The 12,167-nt window shown below is 38.3% G+C and overlaps 2 protein-coding genes across 2 annotated transcripts; one reads left to right on the top strand and one right to left on the bottom strand.

Moving 5' to 3' along the window:
* Positions 1 to 1,400: 1,400 nt before the first annotated feature.
* Positions 1,401 to 2,521, top strand: LOC132183389 (serine/threonine-protein kinase ZRK1-like). Its single transcript, XM_059596816.1, has one exon. The coding sequence runs from the start codon at positions 1,433 to 1,435 to the stop codon at positions 2,411 to 2,413; it is 981 nt and encodes a 326-aa protein (XP_059452799.1). The 5' UTR covers positions 1,401 to 1,432; the 3' UTR covers positions 2,414 to 2,521.
* Positions 2,522 to 5,272: 2,751 nt separating this feature from the next.
* On the bottom strand, positions 5,273 to 10,007 carry LOC132180340 (transcriptional regulator STERILE APETALA). The gene is made up of 2 exons (XM_059593135.1): positions 9,732 to 10,007; positions 5,273 to 6,403 (listed from the first exon to the last, which is right to left on the bottom strand). Exons 1-2 carry the CDS (start codon positions 10,005 to 10,007, stop codon positions 5,273 to 5,275), a joined length of 1,407 nt encoding a protein of 468 aa, XP_059449118.1.
* Between the last annotated feature and the right edge of the window lie 2,160 nt (positions 10,008 to 12,167).

Here is a 12,167-nt window from a genome sequence, read left to right as displayed (position 1 = left end):
AGATCGAGGATACGAATCAAATTTCAGCCTTTTTTTTTCTTTTTTTTTTTTTTCTATTTTTTGTGCGAATTGAAGCTCGTTTAGCTCTATTTAGTTGCAAAGAAATATCATAGGAAAAACAAAGAGTACTAACTAGCCTTTTCTATTTTTTTTTTCCTACTTAAGCATTGTTTTTCTTTACGTACGTTTTCAATTATCTGGCAAAATGAGGGGTTGAGATTATTTGTTGGAAACCAAAGCAACGCTATAACTAGTAGATCAAGAGCGTGTACGGTACTATGGTCTACTCGTTAACATCGAGTGTATATATATATATATATATATATATATATAAATAAAATTAAAAAAATAAATATTTTAATGATATATGGAATGATTAAGGAAAGCTATTGGGTGTATTTTGACATAAGAAAGCAAAAAATAGTTTAAATTCTTAAATATAAGAAAAATGACGAGGAAACTACTAAAAATGCTCTAGAGTACGATTACAACTCTTAGGTGCATAAACTTCATTGTTTGAGAAGTCTTTATACGGTGTATTTGGAGGTAAGGAGCATGACAAGTTTGACAAAGAGACAAAGCCTTTCCTTTTTGTCTACTATGAGTATGAGCCAATTTTTCAACAATTCTCCACCTTGGCGAATATTCTCTACTTCACTGTTGCACTCCCAATTTGCTTCAAATCTTCACAATATTGGCTAAGCCCAAACAATGTTTGAACTTAGCTCCAATAACCACTTATGGTTAGCATATCTGCAGCTCCTGTTAGGAAATTAATCCTATTTCCCAAGACCCGTGAGATGCAAAAAAAAAAAAGGATGCGGAATAATAAAGATAAGTAATCACACACGACACAAAGATTTAAGTGGTTCGGCTTAACAAGCCTACATCCACTGGCGGAGACGACCCAGAGAAAATTCACTATCAAAAGATGAGTACAAGAGAGTAACAGGGTGAGAAAACCACTCAAACTCAAAGCCCCAAATACACCCAATTCTTACTTTGCCCAAAGGAGAATAATAACAAAAAGGGGAAAAACAAACTCTCTCTTTTTCTTGCTCTCACCTTTTCTTTCTCTCAATTGCTTTTGGCACACCAAAGCAAATATTATTTTTATTTTTGCACACCTCATTGCTGCACAGCACTTGTCTTTATATAGGAGCACATAGTCGGTGCTTTTTTCCTACTAGAAGTCCAACAAGGAAACCCACTTTCGTGTAGGACAAAAACTCCAACTCCAACCATGAAAGGGAATTCCAATCCTTGTATAACACAACAAAATTGGTTGGGTCCCACCCCTAGATTCAAGGCACGCATAACAGCTCCAATCTCTAGAAGAAGAATATCACCTTCTTCAAGTTCCATTTGCATCCAATTGCTTTTTTCTTTCTTGGTAGTTGAACCACCTCCCATTTGCATCCATTTGTTAAGAATGTTTAGAATGGGCAGAAAGAGAGAGAAAGAGAGAGCATTCCAGAAGAATGGAGGCATCCTACTTGAGAAGCTGGTTGCCACTTGTAATGGCAAGCCTCCTATTCCCATCCGTAACTTCTCCGAGACAGACCTTATCTCTGCCACCAATAACTATGATCCTCGCCTTGCTTTACATGATGATGGGTGCTGGAAATGGTATAAGGGTTCTCTTGAAGGCCGAACTATTTCCATTAAGAAGGATAAAGGCACCCTATATTTGGATGAGGTCTTCACTGATATAGTTATTTCTGCAAAGATGAACGCTCACAAGAATGTTCTACGGCTCGTGGGATGCTGCCTCGAGACTCAAGTTCCTATTTTGGTGTATGAATCTACTGAGAAAACAACCCTTCACAGTCGAATTCTTGGCTCCAATTCTGATGCATCTCCACATCAGAGAATGGCGTGGCAGAGTAAATTAAAGGTTGCAAGGGAAATTTCTCATGCAATTGCTTATCTCCACACTGCTTTCTCCAGACCCATCGTTCATAGGGATATAAATCTTAAAAATATTTTATTTACCGAACATGATGTCCCCAAACTGTCTGATTTTTCATATTCCATAACAATTCCAGAGGGTGAAACTCACGCAAATGATTCGACACTGTGCGGGAGTTTTGGATTTATGTGCCCTAACTATGGTGCAACAGCCCGAGTAACAGAGAAAAGTGATGTTTATAGCTTTGGTGTACTTCTATTAGTGCTTTTAACTGAACTACTGGCCCGTGATGAACGTCGAGGAACAGAAGATTCGGACATAGTAAAATATGTGAGAAAGTGTAGAATAAATGAGATTGTGGATCCTGCAATCATTGCAAGGGAAGGAGCAGCTGTGCTGGAGCTTGCCTTTGCATGCACGAAAGACGATCCAGATAATCGCCCCACAATGGTCGATGTTACAAAAGAACTTAGGCGGATTGAGAGGATTCTCCAACCATGATTATTAATATTTCCTCACTTGCTGCATCCAAGTGCCTTTGTAAGCGTCAATTTTATCAAATAAGGGAGAATGTATGGCTCCCCCTAGTCTTTCCCTCTGGTTATTTTCCCTGTTAGTCCATCAAATTTCCTATGTAAACATTACTTATCAAATAATTAAATATCATTTTTATGGCTCTCCAATTTTCGGTTAATAATATGTGTAATTCTATCTTCCTCTGTGAAGATAGAATTGTAGAAGCCCTTACAGTACTGGAGCTGGCAGATGATTTGTATGCAATACCTTTTGATTCTGTTGAAAGTTAGAGAACTTACACACATCAAGAGAGAGAGTTCTACAAAAGAAAAACTTCAAGAGGACTTTGATTTTTTGATTCAACTTTATTCAGCTTGGGCTGATTAGTCAATTGAAGGAGCTAACAAGTCCAAGCCAAACCCCAAATAGGCCCTCTAATGATACTGTTCACAGTTTTTGTGTTAAAAATAATAATAATTATTGGTATAGAAAAGTGAAAAAATGGTATTGAAAAATGAAAAATTTTGTTTTTGTAGTGAATTTTTTAATTGAATAATAGTAAAAAATGAATGATGCGATATAAAAAGTGAAAATGTATTAACGTTGATTTTTTTGAAAAAATGAAGTGAATAGTATTTAAGGATGGGTGGTGTTTAACAAACAGGCCTTAATGCCACCTAAATGATGCGTGCACGTTATTAGAAGGATTATCAGGGAGATGCCTTATCAGAGTCGGTGTCCAAACGTTATAGGCAATTCACGTGCAACCCAATTGGAAGACAACACCTAGGAAGGTCATGCTGAGAAACAGGCTCCAGCACAAGATATTAATTCACTCATTCCTTTTACAATAGATTAGCCGTTCTTTCTAATTTCGAAAGTTCTCAGCCTACTTCGTAGGTTCACTCAAGTGACTTGGGCATCGAAAACATTTTTCATCGACACACCCGACAAGCCTTCGTGCTGACTCTTCTTCTTATCGTAGGTATCACAAGTGTTCTTTGACTTGGACTTAGTATGGCAGATCTCAACATCATCAAGCATCAACAGCAAACAGAGGCTATATATGAATGTTGTTGATAAAGATAAGATGCAGACGCAAGCAGAGAGGATTATACAGACGCAACCATTGCTTGACTAAAATTTAAATCATATACAAATAATTGTATATGCAATTTGTTGGTGTAAAACGTGGCAAATTTGAAACTTGGGGAATTAATCCTCACCCAAAATAGACCCTCAGCATACTTTTATGTGCATGGATTTGTGATCGACAAAAGGATAAACATGTTTTACTCCCTGATATCAAAAGTAGGCACAGGTTTGGGTTCAAACAGTGGTAACACGTTGTCTTCTGCAGTAAAGAAGGCCTCCAACAAATGCACAGTAAATTTGAAGGCAGGCTTTGTGCATTTTATTATGTGTTCTAATCATTTCTTGTGTACTGCTTTTTGACCAACCCTCGTGGTTAATAAAAGAAAAAGAAATGAGCAATAAGGCTCAATTTAATGTGTTTTAGACCCCTTTTTTTTTGGAAAAAGTGGTGAAATACGATATAAATTCTGAGTATTTTATGTTTTAGCCGTCGTGAGAAGAACAAACAAAGCCTATCTTTTAATAAAAAAAATAAAAAATAAAGAAATCACCTATGAGATGGCCCCTTGAGACAAAAGAAGAGAGTGTTTGTTAGTTTTGAAGCAAGATCCGGGTGTTTCAGAGTGAGGTGAGACGCGAACAAATTAGATGGGAGAAATTTGGTAAGCTTTTGTGGGGTCATTTGTGGTTCAATTTTACTGAAATTTTGATATGTTGTTTCTGGATATGAGAGCTTTGTATTGATGGGTGTTGATCATTGGAATTCCTCTCCAATTGTTTGGTTGACAATACCCACTTGGTGAGAACTTTCCTTGTTATTTTTATTGAAATCCACCTTGAAGTGATGAATTTATATTGTAATCTAAAAATGCATAAGCTCTTAATGTATTGGTAACCTCTAGAAATTATCATAGAAAAGATGGAAGTAAACTCATTATTGTTGACATTAGAAGACTTAATTGGATTAGATCCCGTGGCTTTTTCTTCTCATTGGAAGGTTTTTCACATATTTTTCTGCAAATGTTTGTGAGTTTCTTTTTTGCTACTCAAAGTTGTTACTGCACGTATATGATTATGATTTGATTTGTACAAATATTTTATTGTCTTTGTCATTGATTCATTGGTGTTCACCCTAACAAAAGTTGTTCAATTGTTAGTGTGGAGCTTTTGTGTAAGTTAACTAGGAGAGTCATCTAACAATATGATTAAACTTAGTAAGAGGAGAATATTTTGAATTGTTTGAACTTGGTGAATTGAATAGAAAAGCAGTCAAACGTATATATTAGGATGTTGGTTGATCAAAGTGTCTTCCATCTCGTAATTAAAAAGATGGACAAAGAGTTACGGAGCAAATGAATAATTTTTAAAAATAAATAATGAATACCAAGACAAATAAAATAAAACAAATATTTGAATAAAATAGAGGAGGGAGATTGACGAAAAGGAAGAGTTAAAAGAAAGCCCTACCAGTAGGAATCTGAGTAGGGAAAAAAGGTCGGCATTTTTGTGAGCCAAATTAAAATAGGAGTCATACAAAGTAGATAAGAAATTAAGAATAAGCTACAGCTCAGAGGGCCCCATCACCTGCATCGAATTACCACTACAGCCACTTGAAGGCTTTGAAACTATACATTAACAATTAGAAAGGCCTTTTTGGTCACCCACCACCTAAAAAGTCCCCAAAACAGCGTTTCCTACGCCCCACTCTCTCCCTCTCTCTCACGTCACTGTCCTAACTCCACCCTCCCCCTACTGCGCACCAAAATCCCACAGGTGTATTGTCGTGTCAATTCCCGCAGCAGCCACGTGTCTCTCATTCGCCACAAAAGCGTTTAGTTCCCCGACTCTGTCCCTAAACCGGTACAGATACTCTCCATGCTCTGCCCCCCACACCATAATCACTCTGCCAGCGCTTCGCAGCACGCAACCCATGTTCATGCACCCCATCACCCCGCCGCCACTCGCCCCCATGTTGAACCTACACACCTCCGCCATCGTCTCCACCCTGCGCACGCTAGCCCTCCCGCGCCCGTCCACGGTAACGTACACCCCGTCTCCCACGTCCAGCGAAGTCACCACCACGCCTCTCCGGTACTCCTCCTCACCCAATATCATCCCGTGGTTCCTCAGATCGAACACCATCACTCTCGAGCTCGTGCACGCCACGCCCAATTCCTGGTTTGTGACCCGAACCCGTCCCACGAACTCAGTTGCTTCTGTCAGCATGTGCCAGCCCATCACAGCCTCCGGGTCGGTCAACGACCCACCCACGAACAACAGCTCCTCCGTCACCCCGTCCCATATGTGGAATGCCCGGCCCGCCGCCCCCGCGTAGAGGCCCACCCACCACCTGTCGCAGCCTGTGAAGTCCACCAAAGCCCCGTCCCTCACTACGTCCCCCGCATGGGCCCTCCGCGGATGGGCCGCCGGACCAGGCTCATTAATGATCGCCACGTGGATGTCCCCGTCCAGCCTGGCGAACACCAACCCGGAATTGCTGGTTAGGACGATCCCCGACACCGCCTGCGAGAACCGACCGAGACGGTTTGGGTGGTGGGGCTGGAACGTGCCGATGTGGACGAAGCTCTCGATGTCGAAGAGCCGGACCGCGCCGTCGGCGAACCCGCACGCCACGTGACGATCGGAGAGAGTTATGCACCGGCACGTGTGAGCGTCGGGGTCGTCCATGTCGGTCAGGTCGAAGAAGTTCAGCGTGGCGTGCGACGACCTCCCTGCGCGGAAGTTCTGGGCCGTCCGATGCCAGTACACGAACTCGTCGCGCCACGTGGCGCGGAGGAGGTGGGTCCTGCCCCAGATGCTACGAGTGAGGCGATGCCAGAGGAGATCGGAGCGAGAGACTGCTCGCCACGTGGAAGAAACCTGCAAAGCCCAAAGAAATTCCACGTAGCCAATTGAAACGTCATGCATGCACGTTGAGAATTGAAAAATCAAACGGTGAAGTTAAAAAAATCGATAAGATGTTACGGAGAATGTTACCCTAAAACTTTGTGGAACAATTTAGCATACACAAACATGTCTTCGTGACATGCACCCGCTGGTTCACCCAAAAGCCTAAAAAACATAATATTTACTACATGTTTTAGGTATCCTAGTAATTTTGAGGAATTTTTGTCTTAAGTAGAAGCTCAATCAACTAAGAAGCACACCTCAAAATCACAGATCGGAATTCACTTCATTTCCCATTTTCCTCTCATTTTCTTCTTTGTGTGGAGACGTTAAAAAAAGGTCTCCCATATTTTTGGATATATTTATATTTGGTTTTGAGCAGAAACAAACCCATTTATTTCTCTACACTTTACTTATTATCATCTTAAATGTCACTCGTGTAATAAATGAGTCTTAAAAAGTAGCATTAATGACATAATACGTTGTCTTCTACTGCAAAGCAAGAAGGAAAAAGCATGCTAAAATTAAGGAGTGCAGCCAAAAAATGATTCCACAACAAAAATGGGTTTATTTATTATTAGGCTTGAAATTAAAAATTATAACGGGTAAAAGCATCCAGTTTTGACCAAGTTTTGTCCACTTTAACCGTTAAACATAAGGAAGGTGTCATAGGGTATAGGAAGTAGGATATTGAGGCAGCAGTGTAAATGAACGGGTTCAGCTTTTAACCAAAAAGAAAAAGGTAAATAAGTGATGGCAGCATGTGATTGGGTTCCCAATCAGAAAGCTGACGGATATTAGAGCCAAAGTCCATGCCACGCCCGAAAAGCTTTCAATTGTGAGAGACTTTGGAAGGTGGAGGCAGTGATAGCAGGCAGGCATGAAGCAGCTAGCAGCTAGCAGCTAGCAGCCAGGCAGGAGAGACTAGGGACTAGAGAGCAGAAGTATAGGTGTAAGAGAGATGTCAGGCGGAAGCCCTAAATAAACAAAAGGGTTTTTCCTTTTCTCTTTAGTGTATATATATGCTGTCTTTTTCAACATAGATAATTACCTTTGTCTTGTAGCATGTTCATGAACAGCACCCTCGCTCGTGCCATTTTACTATCAGGGGGGAGGGAGACCATGACAGCTCCTTGCTTTATAATTACTTACTCAATCCATGTTAACAACAAATCATAAGGTACACACCAAGTACCGTCTCCCACGTAAAGAAACACATAACGAGAGAGAGAGAGGCAACAGGCTGCAGGCAACCGCAACCATTACTGCCATTTTTACGTATTAATTCCTTTTTGAGTAACCAATGCAAGCAACAACAGGTGCTGTGCCATTTAATGTCAAAGAACCATACCTTATGGCAAAAGGGAAAAATTGCTTTCATTATTAGCAATTCGACAAATAAATTAGAAATTTAATGGGATTCATATGTTGATTGCAAGAGATACCTTAACAAGCAGTTGAGGGCCGGGAAAGGACAAAGACAAAGAGCCTAGGCTAGAAGAGATGTGGTCCATGCGTTATATCATTAAGAAAAGGTTACATAATATGAGATATATAAAACATAGGATAACGAAGCGTGCTTTCCCACGAATTTTTCTTTCATTTCCAAGAAAGGGCAAGCCAAAGGCCTGTCTCGTTAAAAGCAGAGAATCTTTATCTCCCATGACCCCCCTCCCCCCAAACCAACCCTTCCCCTTCTTCCCCACCCCCACATCCATCTTGACCTTCCCTTTTTCAGATATCTTTGACCCTCTGCCCTACTTCTGCTACATACCCACAAAATTTTGCTCAACTTCAATTCTTCCTTTTTTTTTTTTTTTTATAAAGTCCATCTTCTTATTTAAATTTTGGACAAGAGGAAAATAAATAAATAAAAGAGAATAGGAGATCGAGGGTATGAACAGCTTTGCAATTACTTGTCAGAGAAAGAAAATAGGATTTCAAAAAGAATACAGTGGCCACAACTAAAAAACAAACACATAAAAAACAGAAGGCCATAAACTAGGTTGTTGGGTTTGTAATGAGACCATACTTGTTGAGGTGACCAGAGGAGACATCAAACATGTTAACTCCAGGAAAGGGCTCCACGTGCTTTTTGGCTTTGAAGCACATGCTTGGCCTTGACTAATGCCAACGGTACCATCAACTAGTAATTACTAATATTTATAGCTCGCTTTCAAATAAAATAGTGCAACACCAAACATGTCCTTTTTTCTTTTATTTTCATGTTTTTTCCTTTCATACATTAAGAAGCCACCCAAAACATAAAACACTATTCTTTCCACTATTATAAATTTAGTGGGTTATTCTAATCATATAAATTTATTCTGCATTCATGCTATTAAAAATTAATTAATACATTCATTGAAGAGTGAGAGTGGACCAAAATCTTTTTTTTTTTATTTATTTCTTTTCTCGAGAGTGGAACATAAAAAAAACAAAAAAAAACAAAAAAAAGGTACTATTCCGACACAGGCAATGCTAACTAAATATAGAAATGCAAGACTTACATGAATGAGGCCCCTCAAATCATGCTACATGATTTCCCAACACTACCGCTAAGTTAAAAAAATAAAAATAAAAAGTAGGCCTCACATGTAGTACTGGATTCTTTTATAAAAAAACATTTGAGTATTAGAAGATGAGAAAGGGAACCCACAAATTTTCTAGAGAGATAAGAAAGTTGAGTCAAAAGTAGGAGAAATTCTAAAGCATAAAATGATATATATTCATGCCAATAAAGGGAAAAGGAAATCTCCAAGCCAAAAGAGCCCTTTTCATAAGATATGGAAAGATGGTCCAAAAATAGACATTTTCTGAAGTGGTAAACGGGAGGGAACTAATTTTTGCCAAGAAGAAAACCACACCTTCTTGAAAAGGACATGATTTCGTTAGAAAATGACCCATCAAAAAGCAATTTGCTTTCACAAAACTGTTTCTTCTTGGATGCTAATTATTATCTCACCATTCATTTAGATCCTCCTATTGAGCTTGGTTTTATTTATTTAAAAATAGAACAGAATCATATCCTCCTATTTAGTTTTTGGCAGGTGCTTTGACTCGATCAATAACTTGTCCATTTCGGGAACAACACCAACTTTTCTTTTCTTTTGTTTTTTCCTTCTGTTTCCAATTTAATGATTCTAGCTATTTCCTAATGATATACGAGCTAGAGAGATTACCCACATTAACAAATGCAACGATTTTGGCATCACAAACAAAATCTCAATCAAGAATTCCCAAGAAAAATTTCTCAAGAAAAAACACTAGGAGCATGAAATGATGGAAATCGTGAACATACCCGAAATACATTGGCGAGGGCAGGAGCGGCAGCCAGGCGGCCAAAGGAGTGAGAAGCGTCAATGGCGACTTGGGCAGCAAGAGCTTCAACAAAAGGCTCCGGCCAGACCTCGTTGACGGCGCGCCTGCGAGACGATGAAGGCCCTTCAAAATCACCCCCTCTTCTTGCACTAGTGGCGCCAACGCTACCGCCACCGCCATTGCCATTGCCACCGCCATTGCCATTGCCGTCATGGGAAGACGAAGAAGAAGCAGAAGAAGAAGTGGAGGAAGACATTTACAAGAAGTGAAGCTATAAAAGTGAGAAGAAGGAACAGAAAGGAACAAGGACAAAAAGGTGGAGATAAAGACACAAATTGAGGGACCCAAAAAGAGGGTGTTTGTGCTTCTTTGATATATATTGACTTTTATATATATATATATATATTTTTTGTTACGTGGATAATTAATACTATATTATTTATTACATACACCCGCATTTATATTTGATTACGTATGGCTGGCTCAGAATATATATATATATATATATAAAATAAAAAAATAAATACATTTACTTATTTATTTATGAGAAGAATATATTCATTTATGAGGTGGGGTTCCCTCGGTTTCTCGCCCTGCAAAGACGGCGGGGGGTTCTAGTTTCAGGTTCATGTGATAGTGAGACTGTTGGTTTTTTCCATTTCACCACGGTTTTTTCAGGTGCTTCTAAACACGTATTTCGGCTCTCTGGTCCTTTTCTTCCTCTGTGCCTGTTTTGTGATTATCAAGATCAATTTTTCTTCTTCTTCTTTTTTTATTTAAAAAAAAAAAAAAAAAAAAAAAAGAAAAGAAAAAGTTGTGTAATAACCGTGAAGTATACACTTCAATCGGAGGATCCTTTGGTGTTTTGGAAGATTAGCAGCAGGCAGGAATGGATGAAGCAGCTGCCAACCAACCAATCTGCAGGTGTACGGCACTAGAATTAGAACAAGCTACGTGAAAGACAAATCTTAATTACGCGTCCGGCCCTTTGAAAATTATCAGATAGATTTTTCTCACTTGCAAAATTAACCCATTTTCATTTCTCGTGTTTATTATATATCGATTTTAATATAATTAAGAAAAATGAAAGAGATTACATAGTATGAATCAACCGTATAGAAGAGATGGTATCAAGAAAAAAATTTCCATTCAAACAAGTTTGTTTGGATCTTTATTTTTTATTCTAAAAAACCCCAAAACACATATTAAAACACTCTTAAAAACATAAAAATAATTTTCATATATTTATATCATATGGAAGCAATTTTTTAAACAAAAATAAAGAATACCCACTAAAACATATTAACAAATATATTTTAAAAATCTTTAAGCGCATGTTTTGGTGTATTTTTGAAGGGTCTAAAAGTGTGTTTGACACTCAAAAAGTATCTATTTAATTAAAAATTTTAAAAGTTAAAAAACCTTAAAATTACTAAAATACACTTTTGACAAAATCTTAAAAATAAAGATTTTTGTTAAAAAGTGTTTTTCTATTTTTTTTTTTACTTCAAATTTTTATTTTTCAAACACAATTTCAAACATATTTTAAATACGTAAAGAAAATGGTTACAATTATCATCGGACAAACATAAATACTTTTTTGTTTGGGAAACTTCACTTACCCTCTTATACTTTCGCGTTTTTTGCAGACACTCTCTCATTGTTCAAAACCTCACTTTGGTGTATCAAACTTTCGTTTCCTTTCAAATACCCTCCTACCGTTAGCTTTTGCAGTTAAATCAAACAGTAGATTTAGTAAAAGACCTTTCTACCCCTAAATTTTTTTTAATAAAAAATAAGGGCACGATTGTAATTTTTCACTTTTTCCGTTAGGATTTAACAGAAAATCTTAACAGAATGGGCAAAGTGAAAGGAAAAGAAAGTTTAATACATCAAAGTGTGAGGTTTTGAACAATGAGCGAGTGCGCGAAAGTATAGGGGGTAAGTGAAGTACCCCCTTTATGTTTTTTTTGTTTTTAAAACAAAAACATTAATAAATAACTCAAAATTTATAATAACTCATTCTCCTTTTATATATATATATATATATATGTCATTTTAAAATATAAAACACCCTCTAAAATTCATTAACAAACAACACATAAACTATAATTAAAAAAAAAGGTGAGAGGAGGAGGAGGAGGAGGAGGAGGAGGTAGGGTTGAGGAATTAGGAGGGAGGGTGTTTGAATTTGCATGAAGACAGAGTAAACCTACCCACGATATTGCGAATCCTAGAAGAAGTACTGGAAAGGGAATCGTAGCAATGACTAATGAGCAACTTGTGTGACACAACTGTGCCATTGCTTTCCACTGTAAAAACAGCAGGGATGGAGTACTGCAGGGTCACGAGTCAAACTGGTCTTCAATTCTCGTGTCAAAAGATCACCTTCCAAATGCTCCACATGCTTCGCTGG

This window comes from Corylus avellana, chromosome ca5, assembly GCF_901000735.1.
Source record: "Corylus avellana chromosome ca5, CavTom2PMs-1.0".
In the NCBI taxonomy this organism is placed as follows: domain Eukaryota; kingdom Viridiplantae; phylum Streptophyta; class Magnoliopsida; order Fagales; family Betulaceae; genus Corylus; species Corylus avellana.
The sequence above is the reverse complement of the archived record's forward strand: the minus strand, read 5'-3'. Positions and strand labels throughout refer to the sequence as shown.